Source organism: Gossypium hirsutum, chromosome A05 (assembly GCF_007990345.1).
Source record: "Gossypium hirsutum isolate 1008001.06 chromosome A05, Gossypium_hirsutum_v2.1, whole genome shotgun sequence".
Lineage (NCBI taxonomy): Eukaryota > Viridiplantae > Streptophyta > Magnoliopsida > Malvales > Malvaceae > Gossypium > Gossypium hirsutum.
The window spans coordinates 43,234,889-43,257,988 of record NC_053428.1 but is presented as its reverse complement, the minus strand read 5'-3'; the positions used below and the strand labels follow the sequence as shown (position 1 = coordinate 43,257,988).

Here is a 23,100-nt window from a genome sequence, read left to right as displayed (position 1 = left end):
TACTTAACATTTAACAGTGTCTGAATTATTCCGTCATGCATCCTGATTTGCATGGTTCCTGTGTTGTTTATCTTACATGAAGAATTATTCCCCATTAACGCAACTCCACCTTCAACTGAATTGTATGTGGAGAACTACTCCTTGTTGGGACACATGTGATAGAAGCACCCTGAATTTAGGATCAATTCAGAAGTAAACTTAGAGCTTTTGCTTGTCAACACTAATAAGAAATTAGCACATCTATCTTTGGCTACACTAGCATCAGCAACTTCGGCTTTTTACTTATCTTTCTCGTCATTTTTTACATCCTTCTTAATTTTATTTTGAAGTTTCTAGCATTCTACCTTAACGTGGCCCACCTTTTTGCAATAGCCATAATATTTATTCCGGTTCCTGGATTTAAATATCGCTTTAGACATGTTTCGATCTGGCTTTCTGAATTGTTATATGCCTCTTACAAGTAGAACTGGGGCTTGCCCATCTAACTTTCTATTTGGGCCTAACACGTTGTTGAGTTTATCTTTACTCAGTAGATTCCCTTCACATCCTCAAATGGGAGATGATCTCTCCCATAAATCAAAGTTTCCTTAAAAGTTTTATAAGAAGAAGGAAAAGAGCATAACAATAATATAGTTTGATCCTTATCATTAATATTTACTTTGAGATTCTTTAAGTCGTTAAGAAGGGTAACAAACTCACTAATATGAGCTTTAATAGACTCACCTTCGACCATTTTGAATGTATAGAAATGTTATAATATTAACCTGTTGGCCAAGGATTTTGTCATGTACAAGGCTTTCAGTTTCTTCCATAACGTTTATATTGTTTTCTCCTTCAAAACATTCGATAACACATTATTTGTTAGACATAATTGAATTTTGGATAGAGTTTTTTTTCTCTAATCTATCTTATTCTGACTGTTCCTATAACATCCCAAAATTTAGCTCAACAAAAAAATAAGGTTATTAAATGTAGAAGCATGAAACTTAGTTGGAGGTCCCAAGTTCAAGTCTCATCTCTTGCAAAATAAATTAAATTTTGCAAAATTATCTTACTTTTAATGTGTTGTCGTCCAAGCCCAGTAAACCTAAGTATAAATATAATTTTTACTCAAAATTATCAGCCTCTAACTCTCTTTCTCCTACCTTAGCCATCCCTAACCTCGTCTCCCTCTCTTGATCTTTATTTTTTTCTTCCGTTTCTCTTTCTCCGACCATTATTGTCGACGCACCTATCGCCACCATTCACTCTTAATTTTTCTTTCTTTTGTCTTCAAGATTGAGCATCATTTTCATCCCTACCTTTCTACGATTTTTATTCAATTAGAACAAGCCCCAAAACTAAAATCTTTAATCTCCAAGATCAACTCCAACCTTGCTAAGAAAGTGCCATTGCCTCCCATCTTCAATAACTTGTGTAAGACATTTTTTTTTCTTTTAATTTCTTGAGTAATCTTGTAAGTTAAAAACCTAAATTACTAGATCTATAATTTGGGAAATTTTTAATGTTTTTAAAGGTATTTTTCCAGCTTTTAATTAGATCTCAAATCGTTTTAAAATTAATCCCCAATTCTAGCCACCATGGGTGGTGGTGCGTGAGCATATGTGTAGAAAAGTGGGCTATTTTGTTTCTTGAATCTTGCCCATTTAAATTCAGAATTAATTTGAGTGCTTGAACCCTTATAATTAGCCTTTAAACCCATATCAGTTAGGTAAAAAACATTCTTGATCAATTGGTCATTCGGAACTCACAAATTGGGAAGCGTAAGAGTAATTAAGTGTAAACTAGTTTGTTGTTTCGGCATAATTGTTTGGTAAAAGTTATGAATTGATTAGATGAAGGAATTTAATCATTATTATCTATTGATTTTCTAGTACATTATTGAATTAGGTGTTGACCCGAACATCCCAAATCAACCGCAAAGCTGAAGAACAATCGCACATACGATTCGCATCAAAACACTGTAAAAAATCTAACTAGTTTGGATTCGTAAAATAGTTATAATTTTGAAGATTGGTTGTAACACCCCTAACCCTTATCCGTCGCCGGATTAATGTTATGAGGCATTACCAATCAAAAACACAATTCCAATCATTAATATATACACATGAACGAGTCTAGAAAATCAGTCAAAATTTATTTCATGAACTAATACAACACTTAAATTTGAAAGATTTCATATCATACATATACATACAGTCATATCATTCACAGGAAATAATATGAATTATAACATTCAAATATTAAAGCATTTATGAACTTTAACAAAGATAGGATATAAACCTAAATGATTATTCAGCTATTATAATACACGAGCATAAGTATACACTGACTTTCCATATTAACTAATGATATCATTACTCAACTCAAAACTTAAGCATCATTTAAATATCTAATATCAATTAAATTTATACTTAAAATCACATGTCAATACATTATACAAACAATTATCTTTATAAATTTTTACAGAGTGACTAACCCAATTAGTACCAAATGTCTAATTGATAAACAACCACATAAGTCACATAATTATGCTGAACATTTATGCATGCTATTATCCTATAATAGTTCATTAAAGAAACTAATCTTTATGACTTTAATGAATGTTTTGTCATGGTGACCGAACACATATAACTATATATATATTTCATGCTTTCAATGAACATAAATCACAACCAAATTCCCAATTCCCATATTCTAAATTATTTTGTCTTATAAACATATAATTCAAATAATACATCAAACCATTTCTTTACATGTATATTCACCAATGCCTAACCATAGGTAGCTCAAAAAAATATATATTCATATCTCCCATCTCATGACCGAATGTCATTATTTCAATTATGGTCATTTAACTAATATATATATGTGTGTGTGTGTAACATGAATTTAACCGTGCCAGATAACGAACATATCAAGACAATGTTATAACATGTTCGAACATAATTAACTAACCTGTAATGTCGAATCACAAATAATTCATTGTCCTAATACAACCACCCCATTCACATATACTTTTTCAGTTATATATTCATCCATAATCAATAACAATTTCCAAATCATAATACACCTATCACAAACATCATTTCATCATAGCACTTAATACTATAAACAAAATGAGTTCAAACCACAACCAAGTATAATCGAATTCAACATGTAAATTAAGCCATTTTCGCATGGCCTTTATACATAACCAAAGTTCATTATTTCAAAATGTAATCCAGCCTATACATGCCATAGTTCCAAAATGCAACTTATAAAATACCGAAGGCGGTCGATAGTGTGATAGACTTTGCTGATGATCCCCGAGCTTGTAACTTGAATCCAAAATCTATAAAACAGAGTAAACATGAACACACAGAGTAAGCTATTATAGCTTAGTAAGTCATAAGCAAATAAACAACTCCATGATATAATCAACTCATTTTAAGCTAAATTGAATTACATTATCATTACTAAGCTTAATCTCAAACCTACAAGTGAGAGAAATAATACATTTTCATGCACAATTCTACCTTGGCCGAATGCTCACCTAATCATATTAACCAAATGTCAATCAACTTTCTAAGCTAAAATGTCATTATATAATCAAACACACACACACACACACACACACACACACACATATATATAAGCTCAAGAATCCGATTATAGTCATGTACATATACTACTAATATGGCCGAATATACATGGTCACATATATACGCATATCCAAGAATAAATTCCATAATATTCATATCATTTGTTCAAAAAATGAATGCACTTATTAAATTCATGTATATTTATCCTTTGCATCACATATAACTTGTAACAACTTTCAAGTCACATACTTACCTTATTACTGGTAGCTGACAAGCAAACTCATACTTGGCCTTTTACCTCGTTTTACACATCTGATCACGATTTACCTTTGCCTGATGAACCATTCGGAATTGGCTAGGACACTCAGATAATCACACATATATCATACAATACCAAAGTCCCAGACGTGGTCTTACATGTAATCACATATCGATGCCGCTATCCCAGACAGGGTCTTACTTGTACACATATATCGGAGTCACATATCGATGCCATGGTCTTACTCGCACACATATATTGAAATCCTATGTCATGACATATGTATCCTATTCCTAAGGTTCATACGGGGCTTTCGGATGTCGTAACTCGGTTGAAACGAATTCGAAAACTTAGTTATCAAGCTTATTCACATTCGGCTAGTGCATATATAAAATCACATATTTCATTTCAGCATGTATAATTTGCATATAATTATAATTAGGTACGTCTATTTTCTTATAAACTTACCTCGGACTATGTAAAACAGAACGGGACAGTTAGTCGACAACTTTCGCTTTCCCCCAATCTAAATCCGATTTCTTTGGTTCTTGATCTAAACATATTCAAATTAAGATCATTCAAACATATTTTCATTAAATTTAGTCCAAAAACACATAAATGTTCAAATTACCATTTTATCCCTGACATTTACACTTTTTACAATTTAGTCCCTATTACACAAAACACAAAATATGCAAAATTTCCCTATACCCATGTTTGGCCGAATCTTAGCCATATCCATACAAGTCCATATATTTCATTTATTTCATATTTTAGTCCCTCAAATTATTATTTTTACAATTTAATCCTAATTACTCAAAATCATCAAAAACTTCAATACAAAACATGTTAATCTAAAACATATCTTTCATATTTCATCATCAAATAACAAAAATCACAAACTCTCAACAATGGCATAACTTCAAATATTCATCAAAATAAAAAAATTCAAGCTTGGGTCTTGAAGATAACTTAGCAACGATTTAAAAAATGTAGAAATTATCAAAAACCGAGCTAAACACATACCTTGATTGAGTTGTAAAGATGGCCGAACCCTAGCTTTTGTTATTTCTTTTTATTTTTGTTTAGTTTCGGTCAAGAGAGAATGAATAAAACATGGCTTTTTTATGTTATTATAACATATATTATCATTTTTACCTAATTACATTTTTAACATTAATAAAATTATAACAAAACCATATAATATATGCCTATTAGTGTCCACCTTTTCTTTTTTGCAACATAAAGGCTTCCACTTATAGAGCCAAATGCAATTCAGCCCCTTTAAAAATAACCACTAAATTTTCATTTTACGCGATTAAGTCCTTTGTTCAATCGGACACTCAAACAATAAAATTAAAGCACGAAAATTTTATAGATATAAATTCACACAAAATAAACACAGAAAATAATTTTTAAATATTTTTCTGACTCAGATTCGTGGTCCCGAAATCACCGCTCCGATTAGGGTTTAAATCGGCTGTTACATTGGTTTGAAACCATAAGTGGGTATTTGGGGGCTGGTTTAAAGGTAAATTGATTGAATTTATACTGAATTTTGGTTTAGGTTTGTATAAGAATTTATTAAGAAAAATTAGAAGATTCGCTAGTGTGCTACAAGGAAGCGAGAAATAAGGTATGCTCCTAAACTTGCAAATTTATTTGATAATGATAAATGACATGTTATATTTGATAAATTAGCTTGCTGATTGGATTGGCTTAATAGCCAAAATATTAGTTTTGTGAGTGGCCAAACCAGCATGTTTTGAGCCTTAAAAGATTGATGCGTTAGCAAAATTGCTAGTTTGACAGTATAAACGTGTGATTGAGATTGTTATCCATAATTGTATCATGTGATATGAGAATATTTGATTAAATAGTATGAATTATTGAGATATTAGGTTTATGTATGATTTAAATGAATGAAATATTTGCTATGATGTATATTCATGAGGTTGCTATTTATGCACGATGAAATTCGTAAAGTAAATGAAATTGAATGTTATTAATAGATACCATCTTAATGGTAATTTAAAAATTAGAACACTGTTTCCTTTTACCGAAAGTATGTGATTATTGAGGACATGTTGAACATGTCAAATAAATATGAAAAATATTGAAATATGAATATGTATGAGTTTGTGTGACATATTGCATATGCATTGGGTTGGGATATTTTGTGGTTGACGGAGGAGTTCCGTGGAGTACCGGCGGCATATTAAGTTCGCATATATTCGTAGTCAGTGCACTGCATTTGTAATACCGGGGGGATTGGCGATTTTATCGCATATTATATGTCATTGGCGATTGTATCACATTATTTGATATTCAGCAAATTTTATGCATTATTGATTATTGGTGGTTTTACCACATCGAGCTATGCTCGCGTTTGTTGAATTTTGGCAGACGAGTTCTGGGGAACTCGTGGTGTGTAGCGGATGGTATGGCTAGGATCTCACATGTGCATTTAAATTGTTATTGATAATGTTTGAATGTGCTATGGATATCTCTATAAATTGCTTGAATGAATGCTTAATGCATGTTTGTTTAGTCTCATATTGAGCTTGTTAAGCTCACCTCATTACCTTAACTTCTTAGGTAATGAATGAACTTAAGATCGAAATTGGCAAGCGAACGTATGACAGACTTCAAACTCAATTTTGTCATATTATTTTACTTTAATTTTATTTTTGGTTTATTTTCTCATTATTTTTATTATTCGGGTTTTGGATTGTAAGTTATTTAAAACTGTGGTTTGGGACTATTTGTGTTTTGGGCATTACCATGTATGTATGACATTCATACTTGGATTAGTTTTATGAATCTTGCATATTGAAATTAGACTATGCATGATACGTGGCTAAGTTAATAATTTGACTAGTAATGATATTTTTCCACTACTAAAGAAGGCATTCAAAATGAATTTTCTAAAGTAATGCCGACAATTAGGTTTTATAAAAATTCACCGAATTCACTAATTTGACTAATGCATAGTTAGACTAAGTAAAGGAACGTTTACCAAAGTTAACAATAGAAATCACAATTTTATAAAAGAGATTACTTGAAGGTTTTAAACTGTCGTTAGACTAGGTTCGACACTAAGGTGTCCAATATGGTTTTCATAATTCGATCGTAATGTCTAGGCTGGGTTTGGGATGTTATAGTTTCAAGTCGTCAGGTTTCCTCGCTGCAAGGATCCTCTCAAGATCACTTTGAATCAAAATTGCTGACATGCAAACTTGCCATAGACTAAAATTTGCAATGTCGTCGAACTTGTCGATATCAAACCTTGATGCTGCCATCTCTGAACAGGATGAATGCGAAAATTGAACTAGCTCGATACCATTTTGTAGGGAATTAATCCATGTATGCAACAAAAAAGTAAATAAAATAAAATCGAAAAGATCGAACACACAAATTTTACATGGAAAAACTCCTCAAATAAGGATAAAAAAACCACAGGAAAAAGGAGATTTTACTATAATAAAGGAGAGTACAAAAGATGGAGAGAATTAAAGAAAAACCCGAAGTCCCAAAAACAAAACCTTTCAAAATAAATAATAGAATTCTCTCAATCTGAATATTTTTGTTGTGTGTAAACCTAGAGTAACTAAGGCTTATTTATAGGCTGAAATTCATAGATTATATGACTACAACAACCCTAGGATAATTAGAGTTTAAGTGAAAAACTAAAAACAAATTTTAATTGTGAAAAGAAAATCAAAAAACTTCAGTTGCATGTCTTCACGTCATGACGTGGCATCATGTCATCGGGACGAAGGCTTTCTTCTCGTCATGACGTCGTTTGCTCATCGGGACAAAGAACCCTTCCTCGTTGCGATGTCACACACTGTTTAGTCCAAAATGCGAGGAAAAACTCCACATACTATATATTGAAAAAGTTATGAAAAGATAATAAAAAGATGAAATCATCATCTTAATAATATTTGTTATAATTTAAAATGAAATGTATATATATATTTTTTCAACTGAGTTGATATCCGATTAACCTAATTCATGGAGAAGTTTTGTAATAAGAATAGATAGGTGCAGTTTCCATCTCATTTTCTTTCAATTATACATTTTTCTATTTTTAGTTATTTTATTTTTGTATTAATGGTTGGTTAATCTACCTTATGGACTTATTAACAAATGAGAAATTAATTTTATGAATTTATCTCACAATCTATACTATATATTAGGGCTTTAAGTAAATTGGTATCATGGTCTCAACTTAATGTGAAATTATTTAAAAGTTATTTTTTTTACAATGCAATTAATATTATTTTGACATAATGATAAATTTAGCTTTTAATGTTTATTTTGTCACTTTGACCCTAATTTTATTTTTGGATAAATTTAACTCTAAACATTATAATTTTAATCAATATTTTTTTTTGCAAAAAAGAAACTTATTAAATTGTTAAAATTTTACCTACATTGATGTGGTAGCTTACGCAATAATCTGTGTACCTCATTAGTTTTGCTTACATGGATATATATATTTTTAATTTTTATGAACTTCTGAATTTTTAAAATATTTTTATGAAGTATTTCTGAATTTTTATGAAGTATATGTTAATTGTCACATGAGTTATCACGTTAGTACCATTAAGATTTTAATAGTGAAGGCAACTTTTCCATCTAAAAAAGGCAACTTGACTAAATTTTGAAGGTTAGGGGTCAAAGTGATCCAAAAATAGAATTAGGGTCGATGTGACAAAAGAGGTAAACTTTATAGGCTAAATTTATCACTATGCCTATAAATTTTATGGCATTTAATTTTTTCTATATTTTGATAAATCTAGAAAATACATACACATAACAAGAATTAGAAATCCTATCACACGTGTATGTGTGGAAATTACAAATTTAGAACACAAATGTGTGTTTAAAAATAACATATAAAGAAACATATGGTTTGAAACTAATTAATCATAATAACATATGAAATAAGTGCAATATTAAAATAAAAAAAAATTAGATTAAATTATTTAAAACGACATTTAAACACAAAAATGTATCATATAAATAATACTAAATGCACTATAATTATTTATCATGGATTTATCATCAATTGTGAGTTGGTGTCGAGTTGACTTGTGACACCAATTCGGTCAGGGGTTTTATAATAGCATAGATTAATATATATATATAAAATAAAATTTTGGTTGAGTGATAAATTTAATGTTTTACTAATTCAATTGACTTGAGTTAAAATCTCACTATATGTACAGCTTTACTTGTTTTTATTAAAATAAAAAGACTAAACTATTCTTAAATAATATAACTTATTTTAATTATGAATATATTTTTCTGCAATTTGCTAAAAAAGTATAAAATTTAAACAAAAAATATTTCGATATATAATTTTATATCAAAATTCCATATAAATTGAAGGTCTGCTACACTTGCACGCAACTGTCTACTCTCTCTGGCAAGTTTTTAGGCTTTTTTGAGTCTTCTGTTTTTTTGATGGAAGCCATCTTTAAAGTGCTCTTTAAGTCTTTAGAAAAGGGATATCCATGTTAGAGATCTTACCTGCATGCATGGAAACTGATTTCGCTGGATTAACGCTCAATGAAGAAGAAGAAGAAGCAGTTTTACAAATACAAGCAAATCTGAACATGGAAAGGGAAGTGGGGGCTTTTTAGTTGGTGGGGTGCTTTTTAATAGCCAGTATTATTCACTTGGAAAACTTATGGCATCTTGTTCGAGGTGCTCAAATCCGAGATCTGGGGGAGAAAATGTATTTATTTCAATTTTTTAATGTTATGGATATGGAAAGGGTTTTGAAGGGGTCTCCATGGACTTTTAATAATCACTTATTGGTGTTATACAAGCTACAATGGGGGGAGGACCCATTAAAAGTTCTTTTAATTTTAATACCTTTCTGGGTACAAATTCATGATGTTCCTATTGGTTTTTTCTCTGATAATTTGGCTATGCAATTGGGTAATTTCATAGGGAATTTTGCAGAGTATGACGATTCAAATCTGGGGGAAAGAAAATCAAAACTTTATGAGAATAAAAGTTCAAATTGATATTCGACGTCCTTTGAAAAGGAAGAAACAAGTTATGTTTTGTGGAAAATGCTCATATGCCAGATTTAAGTATGAAAGATTATCACTTTTTTGTTTCTATTGTGGTCGTTTAGGCCATAATGATGATTTTTGTGAAACAAAAATGGCATTAGAGGTAGAAATTGCCGAAATGGGTTGGGATTTATCGCTGCGAGCACAATCTTGGAGAGCCCAAGCAATGAATAATGTCTAGTTATGCAAGAAAAGAGAAGGAGTACTGGGTGGAAATCGTAAGAGTAGCCGAGCACAAGGGAACAGTTTGTGGGAAGTAGGCAAAAAACAAGGGTGTAGCAAGGTTATTGATCCTGTTTTGGGATTTAATCTAGAAGGGAGAACGTCCTCTTAATGTCAATGGGTGAAATTCATTGACAGGTCAAGCTCAAAATGTAGTAGATCATGATTTGGAAGATGATGTGTTAATAGGAGAGGAGGGGAAAAAAAGAGTTAGGGAGAGATTTAAGAAAGCAACACTTTGGTGGTTAGAAATAGAAAAATGTTGGAAATTAACCATTTATCATCGGCGACTGCCAAAAGGCAAGCCGACCAAGCGCAATGAAAATTTTAAGTTGGAATGTCTGTGGTTTGGGGAATCCACGGATAGTTCGAAAACTTCAGTATTCGCTAAAGTTATATAATCTCCATATAGTCTTCATCATGGAGACAAAAATTAATAGGAATAAGATGGAAACAGTTAGAAGGAGTTGTGGTTTTCCTAATGGTATTGATGTTGAATCGATTGGTTCTAGAAGAGGGTTATGTTTTGCATGGTGTGGGAATGTTAATATTACGCTTCAAAGCTTTTCAAAATGGCATATTGATGTGGTAATTAAAGATACAGATGAAAGAAACAAGTAGAGATTTACTGGTTTCTATGGATCACCTTATACGCAGGATAGGGGTGAATCATGGAATCTTTTAAGGCATTTACGTAATGATGGGGAGCTTCCATGACTGGTTTGTGGGGACTTTAATGAAATTATCTATGGATTCGAAAATAAAGGAGGCTTACCTCGAGAGGAAAGATGAATGGAAGCATTTCGTAAGGCGTTGGAAGATTGTAATCTATAATTGGTTCACTTGAGAGAGAGAAAATTTGCCAAAAACAAACATTCAAGAAAAATTATTTAGGGGAGTGGCTCTTGAAGAATGGATATCTTTATTTCCTGAATCCTTAATTCAACATTTTCCTTATTCTTTTTCAGATCATTTTCCATTGTTCATTACTACAGAACGAGAAGATGAAGGGCGGCCTAATAAAAGTTTCAAGTTTGAAGCTTGGTGGGTTTTGGAGGAATCATTTTGCTAAGAGGTTCGACACATTTGGGAGAATTCCACAGATCTATTGATCAAGTTAGAAAGTGTAAAGAAAGGCTTAGAGAGATGGGCAAATCAAATTCGGCGCAATTGAAAAGTAAAAAAGGAGGTATTAACTTCTAAATTGGAAAAATTGCTGGAATCCGATAGAAATGATGAAAATTTGGCAAAACTCATTGACACAAAGATACAACTAAATTTTGAGATAAAAAAGGATAAGTACTACTGGAAACAGAGGGCGCGAGTAAATTGGCTAAAATTTGGGGATAAAAATACCGCATTTTTTCATAAGCAAGCTACATAGCGGTGAAGAAGAAATTTTATTCGCAAAATGCAATTTGATGATGGTAGAGAGATAGAAGAGGTTCAGGAAATGGAAGTAATTACTAAATCGTATTTTTAGAATTTATTTTCAGCTGGAAGGAAAGGAAATTACAAACATATTTTGTTAAGAATTGATTGCTGTATTTCTGATAAAGACAATTCTAGGCTAAAAGCGAGTTACACTAGGGAGGAGATCCAATAAGCATTATCAGAATTAGGTTCCACAAAAGCGCTAGGAGAGGACAATTTTTAGGCCTTATTTTATCAGAAGTGCTGGTCGATTATCGGGGAAGATGTTTCAGCCTTTTGTCTTCAACAACTAAACGGAGGTATGGATATAAGTTCGATCAATAAAACCAATATTGTGCTAATACTGAAAATTCCAAACCCTTCAAATATTACTCAATTTAGACCAATTAGCTTATGTAATGTGCTTTATAAATTGATAGCTAAGGTCACTACTAATCAACTTTAGGTAGTGGTTGACAAATGTATTGATTTAGCACAAAGTGCTTTTGTGCCTGAGAGATTGATTTTTGATAATGTTCTACTAGCTTATTAAATTTTACACACACTAAAGCACAAGAACATGGGAAAAAAGGGTTTATAGCAATGAAATTAGACATGAGCAAAGCGTACGACAAGGTTGAATGGAATTTTGTGGAAGAAATAATGAGGAGAATAGGTTTTGATCCAAGATAAGTTGATTCTTTAATAAAATGCGTAGCTATAGTATTGTATTTAGTGGTTTTTAATGGCCATATTGGGGAAACTTTTCAACCTTCTAGAGGACTAAAACAGGGGGATCCCTTGAGCCACTCTATTTTTATTTTGTGGGGAAGGCCTCTCTAGTCTTATGAGGCTTGCAATGAAAGAAAGAATAATTAGAGGAGTAAAGGCAAGTAGAAGTGGTCCGCATGTTTCACATCTATTATTTGCAGATGATTGTATTTTGTTTGGAGAAGCTACTGAAAGAGGAGCTCATTCTTTAAAGCAGATTTTGCACGAATATGAGATTTGTTATTGTCAATGTGTTAACTATGATAAGTCAACAATATTTTTTAGTACTACTACGCAGGATGGGGAAAAAACAACAATTTCCAGTGTACTTGGGGTGCATAGATCAAATGATTCAGAACAGTACCTTGGTCTTCCTAATATGGTAGGAAGAAAAAAGAAATCGTCTTTTCAAGTTTTGAAGGATAGATTTAAGCAAGGTATATATAACTGGAGTATAAGGTATCTTTCTCAAGGAGGGAAAGAGGTTTTCATAAAGGTTATTCTTCAATCCATCCCAACCTACACTATGGCTTGTTTTTTTACTCCCTAAGTCTTTATGTGCTGATTTGGAGGGTATTATTGTAACAATCTGTTTTTGGGTCAAATCAGAATAGTGAATTCGAGACCACAATCTAGAGTCAAAATATTTATTTTATTATTTTAATAAGGTTTGCAGTACGATAGAATGTTCGTGTGAAAATTTCGTAAAAAATTTTACCGTTTGAGTGGTTGATTCGGTAAAAAGGACTAAATCGCGTAAAGTGTAAAAATTGAATTCTATAAGTTAAAGGTATTAAATGGTTATGATATTAAATAGTGGGAATCCTTAAGTGGTAATTATCCCATAAATGTTGATAGTGGAATTCTATGGCTTGGTATTGTTGAAATTTATGATGTTATTAAAGGTTAATTTTGTAATTTAGTTATTATGTTATAATTAAAATAAAACAAACACATTTTTCCTATTCATTCATCATCTTAGCCGAATTTAAGAAATAAAAATCAGCCATTTTTAGGGCTAAACATTCGGTCACTTGGAAGCTTAATCAAGGTACGATTTTTACTCGGTTTTTAATGATTTTTACGTTTTTGAACTAGTTGTAGCTTAATCTAGCTAGCCTGTATATCCGTTTTCGAAACTGTTAAAGATTTTGTGAGATGCCATTGATGAATATTCATGCTTTTTGATGATTGATGATGCAATATGAAAGTTAGATGATAGTTTTACATATTTTACAAAGTGATTTTGAGTAAAAATGTAAATTATGGACTAATTTGTGAAATTATGAAATTATATGGTTAAAAGTACGAATAAAGTGAAAATATGGGCTGATATATAATTGGGTAATATTCGGCTAAGCATGGAATTGTTTAAATTTCATGGATTTTATATTTTATGTGTCAATGACTAAATTACAAAAATGAGAAATAATAGGGGCAAAAGTGTTATTTTTCCAAAATGTGTAAATTTTGTTAAATTGAATGAATTAATGATTAAATAAGTAAATTTTGTTATTATATAGATTGAGAAAAATTGAGATTCAGATCTAGAACATGGGAAAACAAAGTATCGGATTAGTCGACCTAATTCGTCGTTACATCAATCGAGGTAAGTTCGTATGCTAATAAACATATTTAAATTGTGTTATAAATGCTTATTTACTCTTGAATTGAATTGAATGCTGAATGTTTATAATTACGAGCTAAAATCGACAGGGTTACGACGTCCGAAAGTCCCGTTTGAACTTTAGGAATAGTATAAGATACAAATGTCATGACATTAGGATTACCAAGATGAGATTACATGTAAGACCATGTCTGGGACATTGGCATTGTATTGCGATTATGTGTAAGACCATGTCTGGGGCATTGGCATCATTATGCTATTATGTGTAAGACCATGTTTAGGACATTGGCATCGTTATATGATTTCGTGTAAGACCCTGTTTAGGACAGTGGCATCGATATGTGATAACATGTAAGACCATATCCGGGATATGGCATTGTATGAGCTTATGTGATATCCGAGTATCCTTAGAAATTCTGAAGGGTTCAATGGGCATAGTCAAGGCGAGAATGAAAGTACAATCGAATTAAGTGATACAAGTACATACAGAACCTATATGAGAATCAAATGAAGGTAATTTGGTAAGCTCTTAGTGTATCATGTATATAAAATGAGAAAGATTATGTATAAGTATGTTTCATGCCAAAATGTGTTTATTTGGCTATAATGAGGTATGAATGGAATGATATGCGAAATATGAGTTATAGTTGTTTTAACTAAATATACATATGGCACATAGTGTGCGGAACATCGTTATTTGATGTTATTTCACATAATTCACTTGGCTAAAGAAAAGGTGATAAATATTGAATTGAATAAAGTTTATATATATAATTGCTTATGCATATGAAAATGTGAATGAATTGATAAGAAATATTCAAATCATAAGTGTTTTGAATGAATAAACTCATGCAAATATTGATTAACTACATGTATGAATTCGAGATAGAATGGTGGAATCATATGAATTTTTATCATGTTTTGAGTAATTGTTTAAAATAATATGAGTTTATTATCATACGAGCTTACTAAGATTTATAGCTTACTTTGTGTTTTTCTTCCTATGTTTATAGTGATTCGGAGGCTTGCTCGAGTTGAAAGTCGTCGGAGATCTCATCACACTATCCAGCTATGGTTTGGTACTTATGAGCTTTGTGATATTGGTTATATGGCATGTATAGGCTGGAGTCTTTTTGATAAAGGTTTTGGTGATGTATTTGGTCATTTTATATAGATTATTAATGACTTATGTTTGATGTGTAATTTGCAATGTGTAATGGCATAATTTGGTATGGTTGGTGATGGTTTAAGATGATCAATTGGTCATTTGGTATATGATGAGTATTTATTTATGAAAAACATGATTTTGGACATGATAAAGGAATGGCTAATAGATGATTTATGAGTTAAGCTTTGTGTGTGATTGATGGTAGTAAAAATACATATTGAAATAGATTGTATTGATGAGTATGATATGTATTTTGGTATTTGTTTGAATAGGTGAGTAATGAGGAATGAATCATGCTAATTTAGTATGTGTTTGAATGTAAAAATGGTATCGAATTGAGTATATGAATGCTTGATTATGAAATAGCATTGTTTGGCTGCTTATTAATGTATTGAAATGGCATGAAAAGTGATGCTTTAGGTATGCTCAAGGAGGGTGAAAAATGTGGCTTCAACCAAGCCTATTTTCACTCCACATGGCTGAGCACACAGGCGTATGACTCGATCGTGTGTGACATATGACCTTGGTACACGGCCGTGTGTCCTCTAGGGTGCCCTTCGAATTAAGTCAGTATACCCTACAGGTTTGACACGGCCTAGACACACAAGCATGTCTACTGGCCGTGTGTGGCACATGGGCTTGCACATGGGCGTGTGGTCGGCTGTGTGACCCAAGTCAATAACCCCTCCAGTTTTCCCACGACTATGGCACACGTGCGTGTCCTCGGCCGTGTGGTGCAAGTCAGAATGTATGCGCTATTTTCACACGACTTGTCACACGGGCATGTCTGGTGGCTGTGTGAGGCACACGGCCTGTTCACACAAGCGTGTAGCCCTTAAATGCATGAAAATTTTCTATGTTTCCCAAAATTTTCAAATGTTATCGGTTTAGTCCTGAACCTCTTTTAAGCATGTTTTAAGGTCTCGTAGAACCTTATAAGGGACAATGTGAATGATTGAATAGATTTTTAATTATGAATGCATATATGTATGTGAATGAGGTGATTTGTTCAGTAATACCTCGTAACCCTATTCCTACATCGGATACGGGTTAGAGGTGTTACAATTATAGCTAAATTTTGGTGACAAAAAGGTCGAGATAAAAAGGTATTCATTGATGTGCTTGGAAGGATATATGCTCATTAAAAGAATATAGTGGTCTTGGTTTTTGAAATCTTGAAAGATTTAACATTGTATTATTAGCAAAGTAGGGTTGACATCTTATTAATCTCCTCAATTCTTTATTAGCCCGTGTCTTGAAAGAAAAATATTATCCGAACTTAAATTTTTATAATGCTTGGTTAGGAAATTTACCTTTGCTTATCTGGAAAAGTGTCTGGGCAGCAAAAGGACTTCTAGAGAAAGGTCTTTGGTGGAGGGTTGGAATAGGGGACCAAATTTCTATTTGGGATGATCTATGGATTTTGAGGGATGAAGCAGACAGATTATAGAATCAAGACAACAATGAAAACATCGAGTTAGTATTGGATTTGATTGAGGTCACTAATAGAACTTGGAAAACAAATGTCATTATCAATACCTTTAATACGGATATTGCAAATAAAATCATGTAGATCCCTTTGCCAGAGATAGCATATGATGACTTTCAAGTGTGGAGAGGAGAACAGTCCGACGATTTCTTAGTTAGAAGTGCCTAGAAACTATTACAGGAGACTAATTCGGATCCTAGTAATAATATTATACAGGCCGAAACAAAAAATTTCCATAGGAAACAATGGAATTTATACATTCCTTCGAAAGTTACAATAACAGTATGGAGAATCTCCTGGAATTATATTCCTACTCTTGTTAACTCATGCATAAGAAAGTGGCTGTAGACGCTCATTGCCCTCAATGTCGTCACTATGAGGAAGATACTAATCATATATTTCGACAGTGTCCTACAACAGTGGATGTATGGATATACTTAAATCTTCCTTGGATACTTAATAATGACATTCAAAGTATATGAGAATGGCTTACCTGGGTTTTTAGTTGGGGGACTAGTGAACAGTGTCGACTTTTCTGTTGCGGGCTTTGGTTAATCTGGACAAACAGAAATCAGTTTCTTTATGAAAGAAAAAGTACGACTGGAAGGGACATCTCGAAACAAATTTGCAGTTATATCTTTGAGTTAGATGGTATAGAAGAGAAGAAACTCACCTTGCAAGTTGACAGAGGCTATAAAATAGTCAATCGGAGAACAAGGGTAACAATCTATTTTGATGCAGCCTTTGACCAACAATCTTTCAAATCTGTTTTAGGTATGATAGTACGAGATGTGGGGGGCGGGGTCTTGGCATCAAAGATGGTCATCCACTCCGATATATCATCTCTGTTTGCGGCGGAGGCACATGCAGGATTACAAGCCATGAGATTAGGAATTTCTTTAGGTTTTAATATTCTGGATATAGTGGGTGATTCAAAAACTGTAATAAAGAAATGCCAAAGTACAGATTTCGACAGATCGACCATTGGAGCACTCATCAGAGATATCCATAGCAAAAAGGCTAATTTTCAAGAGATAGAGTTTCATTTTATCCCTAAAACAGAGAATACATATGCCCATGTTCTTGCGAAAAAGGCTCTAAAGAAGGGAGAAAGCCATTACTTCTTGGGTGGAGTTCCAGAGTATGTTCGCCGTGCACTAGAGAAATTCTGGCCAAGGCTACCAGATTGAAAGAAAAGGAAAGAAGGCCTCTTTTGGAAATAGGTAGTAAAAGATTAAAAGATTTTTTGAAAACTGCTATCATTAAAAGCTGGAGCGATGATGTGAATAGACACTGACTAATGGTATCCAATTGTTGATTTTGACTGGTATAAGATAAGATTAGATTTCCTTTTTATTTGTTTTATTTCAGCTTAAGTTTATGGGCCAATTCTGTGTGGACTGGAGCTCGTCTTTTAATTTCGTTTTAATAGGCTTTCATTTCTGGATTTAAATCCAGTATTGCTGCTACAATTTGTTTTATTTCGTTTTCAAAATTTATAAAAGTACAGTCGAATTATTTTCAAAATAAAATTCATATAGTATATGAAATCATTTATGTTATTTACCAATAACAGCCACCTACTCGCTTTTCTTTTTTCATATCATATGTTAAAGTTAGATTAAACGTCCCAAGTATCTACTTTATATATATATATACGAGTTGGTGGCTTTAATTTATGAAATAAATTTTCTAACAAAACCATGGCGATTTTCTATTTTTTTTTTAGTCAAATTAAAAGAAAAATAAAGCTGAGCGGGGTAGTTTTAATATGCAAGTTGTAAGCCCCCCTCCCTGGACTCGCTAAGTTGATCAATTACGCATGACAGAGTTAACCCCAACCAATCGTTTCCTTAGCCCAACAGAAAATGCTATTGATAGTATTTTAAGGTCTTCTTATATTTAATTTATATTCATCCCTGTTTTTCAAATCTCATTCAATTATGTTATGTAAATTTCATCAACTCTTTTTTATATAAATATATAGAATTTGTTAATAATTTTTTTTTCAATCTTTTAAACACGTTGAATTTCATATTCTTTTAACAAATAATTTAAAATCAATTTTTTTATTATTATTCTTCCTTATCTAAAATTGGATACTAAAAAGATTAATTAAGAACAAGAAGTGGATAAAGTAGGGAAATGAGATTCATGATGGTGCATGTTACCCCCATGAAATCAGCCTTGAAATATGCTCCCTTTTCAAGAAAACCATTCCTATCTTCCAAGTCAAACCAACACCACCACATTACATTGCTCCATACATAACATACCACATTATTCTTTTCATATAATTTCTGTTTTGCTTTTAAGATAATTATAAACTTCATCTTTCGCCAAATGTAAGGATTTTAGGACTACAATTAATAATTATGCTCCATAAATCAACGGGTTAAAGCTAATCGTACAAGGCAATTAAATGCCACGTGCCAAGACCCAAATTCTCTGTTCTGCACCGCCAAATGAACCTGATAGGAGCCGACAGGAGGAAGAGGGGTGTAGTGGGTAATGCACGTGACAAGCATGATGGATGTTAACCAATAAATAAGAGCCACGTGTTTGGGGACGCGTGATTATTAGGCGAAACAATGCGCCACCGTGTTGGATAGCATTTCGGTCCTATCGGCTCGGAGAAAAAAGTGATTTAAATTTAATACCTATATTATTTACAAGGACCTCGTCACCTTGGTTATGGAGAAATTTTTAAAATATATAATTAGTGTCTATTTTTTAATGAGACTATAAAATATAGAGAGTTAATTATTAGGTTTGTTTTAATAAATATTTTAAAAAATAAAAAAATTTATTGAATTCACGATATAAATTAATTAAATATTTTTTAATAAAAAATATATATATAGAAAGATGTAAACTTGCACTAATTAAATTAATTACAATATTAAATTAACCAATCAATAAAAATTTTATTTTGATAGTATTTATATATATTTTAATATGCATAATTTACTATTTTACTAAATGTATATATTAATAGTGCAATTAAATTTTGGCGTTGGTTAAGAGAGAAATAAACTGAAATTTGGAGCAGCTTTCAAGTGAATAAAGAAGGTGGGCGGCCGTCGTTTTCACTTTAACCCAACAACAACAAAAAAAAAGCAGCGGTAAATTTGAAGTTTTTAATTAATTATAATTTTCGGCAGAGAAGACGGAGAGCGACAATGGCACGATGGTGAGTAGTTGATAAGGACAGGCATAAATTTGGAAAAATAAGGTAGCGTTTGAGATTTGACCCGACTGGAGGGCTTGTCTGTCTCTGTGTTTCTTTATGACAAATAATAGTCAAACATCAGCAACGATCCTGCCAATTCATATCTTCATTTACCAAAATCGTCTAAAATATATTCAAATTTGTTGTGATTGCTTTGACTCTTCTCGATGTTTGAATGTTAATTTGGCATCCTTTGGACTATTTAATGTATGAGATGTACAAATGTATGAAGGAATATTTCAATGTTTATATTTAAAAAGGATCAAATAATGCCCTATCCAATACAATTTACATCGTAATGATTTAAGGGTTTTATGTAAAATGAATCAGCCTATTTGGTTAGTTGACGTCCAAAATGCGTATTTTAAGATTATAAAATGAATTTGGTGAATTAGTGGCGCTATGAGGTGAGTGGATCAGCTAAGGATAAATGTAGTTGATCAACGGTCTAAGCGGGACATTAGAAACGACCCAAGTCAGTCTTGAAACAGTTCTCTCCCACTTTTACCACAACCCATTCCAACACGACCTAACTTCGGTCTGAATTTTTGGATAAGGTTCATTTTTAATTTTTAATTTTTAATTTTTCCCGCAAAAAAAAAATTCAAACACCTCGACATTTCCACACGCCATTTCCTATTACCCAAACACCCCACCCTATTTATACACACGCACACCCGATCTCCCTTCGTTTCCAAATCAGTCTAGTGAACCTAAAATCCCAAATCTGAAGGAAAAATAAAATTACCAACCATTTTCTTTTCTCATTCGTTTCCAGAAAATGGTTGATTTAGATTGGAAAGCGAAGATGGTCTCTTCCGATATCCCAAACAAATCCCCAAAACTTTCTAATAAGCTTCAGGTTTCGATTCCTACGCCGTTTCGCTTCTCCAATATTTCATCTCCACTTTCGACTTCAGCTTCGGCTTCCTCCACTTACGATTATTATCTCCGGCTACCGGAGTTGAGGAAGTTATGGGAGACAAAGGAGTTTCCAGCTTGGCAAAACGAGCGCGTTTTGAAGCCCGCTTTGCATGCTCTCGAGATCACATTCAGGTTTATTTCGATTGTTTTGTCTGATCCTAGATCGTATTCGAACCGTCGCGAATGGAAGCGTCGACTCGAGTCACTCACCACGAGTCAGATCGAACTCATCGCCATGCTTTGCGAGGAGGAAAACGAGGACAAAACGGCAGCTGGCACGGCGCCAATCGTCGATCTAACTTCTTCGAACGGAGTACTAGCTCGTGAGAGCAGCTCTGCCGAGGTCTGGAAGCTTCATGGAGAAACAACGGTGGTCAGCCGAACCAGCAAAGACAGCTTGTTGCCTCGACTTGCCACGTGGCAGAAATCTGAAGACGCCGCGCAGAAAATCCTTTACACCATTGAGTGCGAGATGAGGCGTTGTCCGTACACTCTAGGTTTAGGAGAGCCGAACTTGTCCGGCAAACCGAGCCTCGATTACGACGCCGTTTGCAAGCCAAACGACATCCACGCGCTTAAAAGGAGCCCGTATGACCACTGCATCGAGAACCACGAGAACGCAACGCTTTTCACGACGCATCAGATCCTGGAATCGTGGATCCAAACGGCGAAACAAGTACTGAAACGCATCGCTTCGAGGATTGACGCTGAAATCTTCGAAACCGCCGCGAGCGATTGTTATTTGATGGAAAGGATCTGGAAGCTTCTAGCGGAAATCGAAGATCTCCACCTCTTAATGGACCCCGACGATTTCCTTCACCTCAAAAGTCAGCTACTGATAAAACCGGTCAATGAAACGGAAGCGTTTTGTTTCAGGTCGAAAGGCTTGGTTGAAATTACGAAAATCTCCAAGGAATTGAAACACAAGGTTCCGTTTATATTGGGTGTGGAGGTGGATCCTAAGGGCGGACCCAGGATCCAAGAAGCTGCGATGAGATTGTACTCAGAGAAGCAGGAGGGCAATAAGGTCTTCCTCGTACAAGCTTTGCAAGCCATCGAAGGAGCTTTAAAACGGTTCTTTTACGGATATAAGCAGGTGTTGGTGGTGGTTATGGGGAGTTTAGAAGCGAAAGGGAACCGAGTCGTGGCCGGCTCCGGCTCGGTCGATTCGTTGAGCCAGGTATTCTTAGAGCCTGCTTATTTTCCTAGTTTGGATGCGGCTAAGACTTTTTTGGGCGAGTTTTGGAATCGTGAACTCGGTGGATCTGGGTTGACTCGATGGAAGAACTGATGACTCGGTGCCACTCATTTTGATTAGAAACTAAAGATAAAATGCACAGATTGGAAAATCGAAAAGAAGCGGAAGATTAATTATTCTTTCTAGTCTTGATGCTTGAGAGTCGATTATTGTTTTTATATTTAATTTTTTTGTATACTTATATTCTTGTAAAATAGAAATTCATTATTGATAAAACTGTATCCAATTACTATAAGTTTGTTAACTTTCTTATAGAATAATATCCATTTAAATTTTATGAAAATTAATTGCAACGAAAACTAGCATAGTAAAAATGGAGATAATATAAAATTATGGTTATATAATTCGAAATATTTTTAAGTTTATAAGGTGTTACTCTGATATTTGATTTAACGATTCACGTTTAATTCACTAATCAAGTTGCAATACTATTTCTATATATTAACTTAATCGTCTCCCCCTTTCCTCTCTATTAAATTTTCTTTTTAAAGATTAGTTGCCAATTGAACACAGATTATTTTAAAATAAGTTTCTCTAACGCTTACAAAATTAATCTTGAACTTATTTTTTTTCCTTGAATTGCACTTGAGCAGGTCTTCAATAAAGTAACAAATATGCATTTTTTAGGAGTAGAGTTCTTTTAGAAACATGATCTCTTTATTTAAGGAAATTTGATCACATCAAAAGTGCAAAGAAATCATTATTTGATTGATTTTCAAGGTGATGTAAGAAATGGTATGTTGATCTCAATTTTATTAGTCAATTATAAGCGATTTATAAATGGAGAAATCAGTTAGAAGGTGCTAGACTTCGACCTTTAGAACACCATTCAGTACTTAAGTCGATAATATTATAAGAAAAATTAATGTGAGACAAAGTTTTGGAGTCAAAAGGTATATGTGCCTTTGTTTCTGACATGTGACAGGAATTTATAAGCCTCATGTTCCTTATCGAAGATTGCTCGGGAGGTGCCTTATCTCAACTATTTGCTCACTAACTTTCCTTCGTAAATTCAAGGTTGTTAAATCCCTTATTCATTTCATGCTAGCAGCTTAAAC

The 23,100-nt window shown here is 33.1% G+C and overlaps 1 protein-coding gene and 1 long non-coding RNA gene across 3 annotated transcripts; one reads left to right on the top strand and one right to left on the bottom strand.

The window, feature by feature from the left end:
* Positions 1 to 16,408: 16,408 nt before the first annotated feature.
* On the bottom strand, positions 16,409 to 17,965 carry LOC107960099 (uncharacterized). Of its 2 annotated transcripts, XR_001701100.2 has the most exons (5): positions 17,750 to 17,965; positions 17,302 to 17,473; positions 17,122 to 17,184; positions 16,679 to 17,039; positions 16,409 to 16,553 (listed from the first exon to the last, which is right to left on the bottom strand). It is a non-coding gene; the product is annotated as an uncharacterized lncRNA (long non-coding RNA). The 2 variants fall into 2 exon arrangements; XR_001701099.2 differs by having other exon boundaries at positions 17,302 to 17,949.
* A 2,438-nt stretch (positions 17,966 to 20,403) lies between these two features.
* LOC107960100 (nematode resistance protein-like HSPRO2) lies at positions 20,404 to 22,325 on the top strand. Its single transcript, XM_016896310.2, has one exon. The coding sequence runs from the start codon at positions 20,642 to 20,644 to the stop codon at positions 22,073 to 22,075; it is 1,434 nt and encodes a 477-aa protein (XP_016751799.1). The 5' UTR covers positions 20,404 to 20,641; the 3' UTR covers positions 22,076 to 22,325.
* Positions 22,326 to 23,100: the final 775 nt, after the last annotated feature.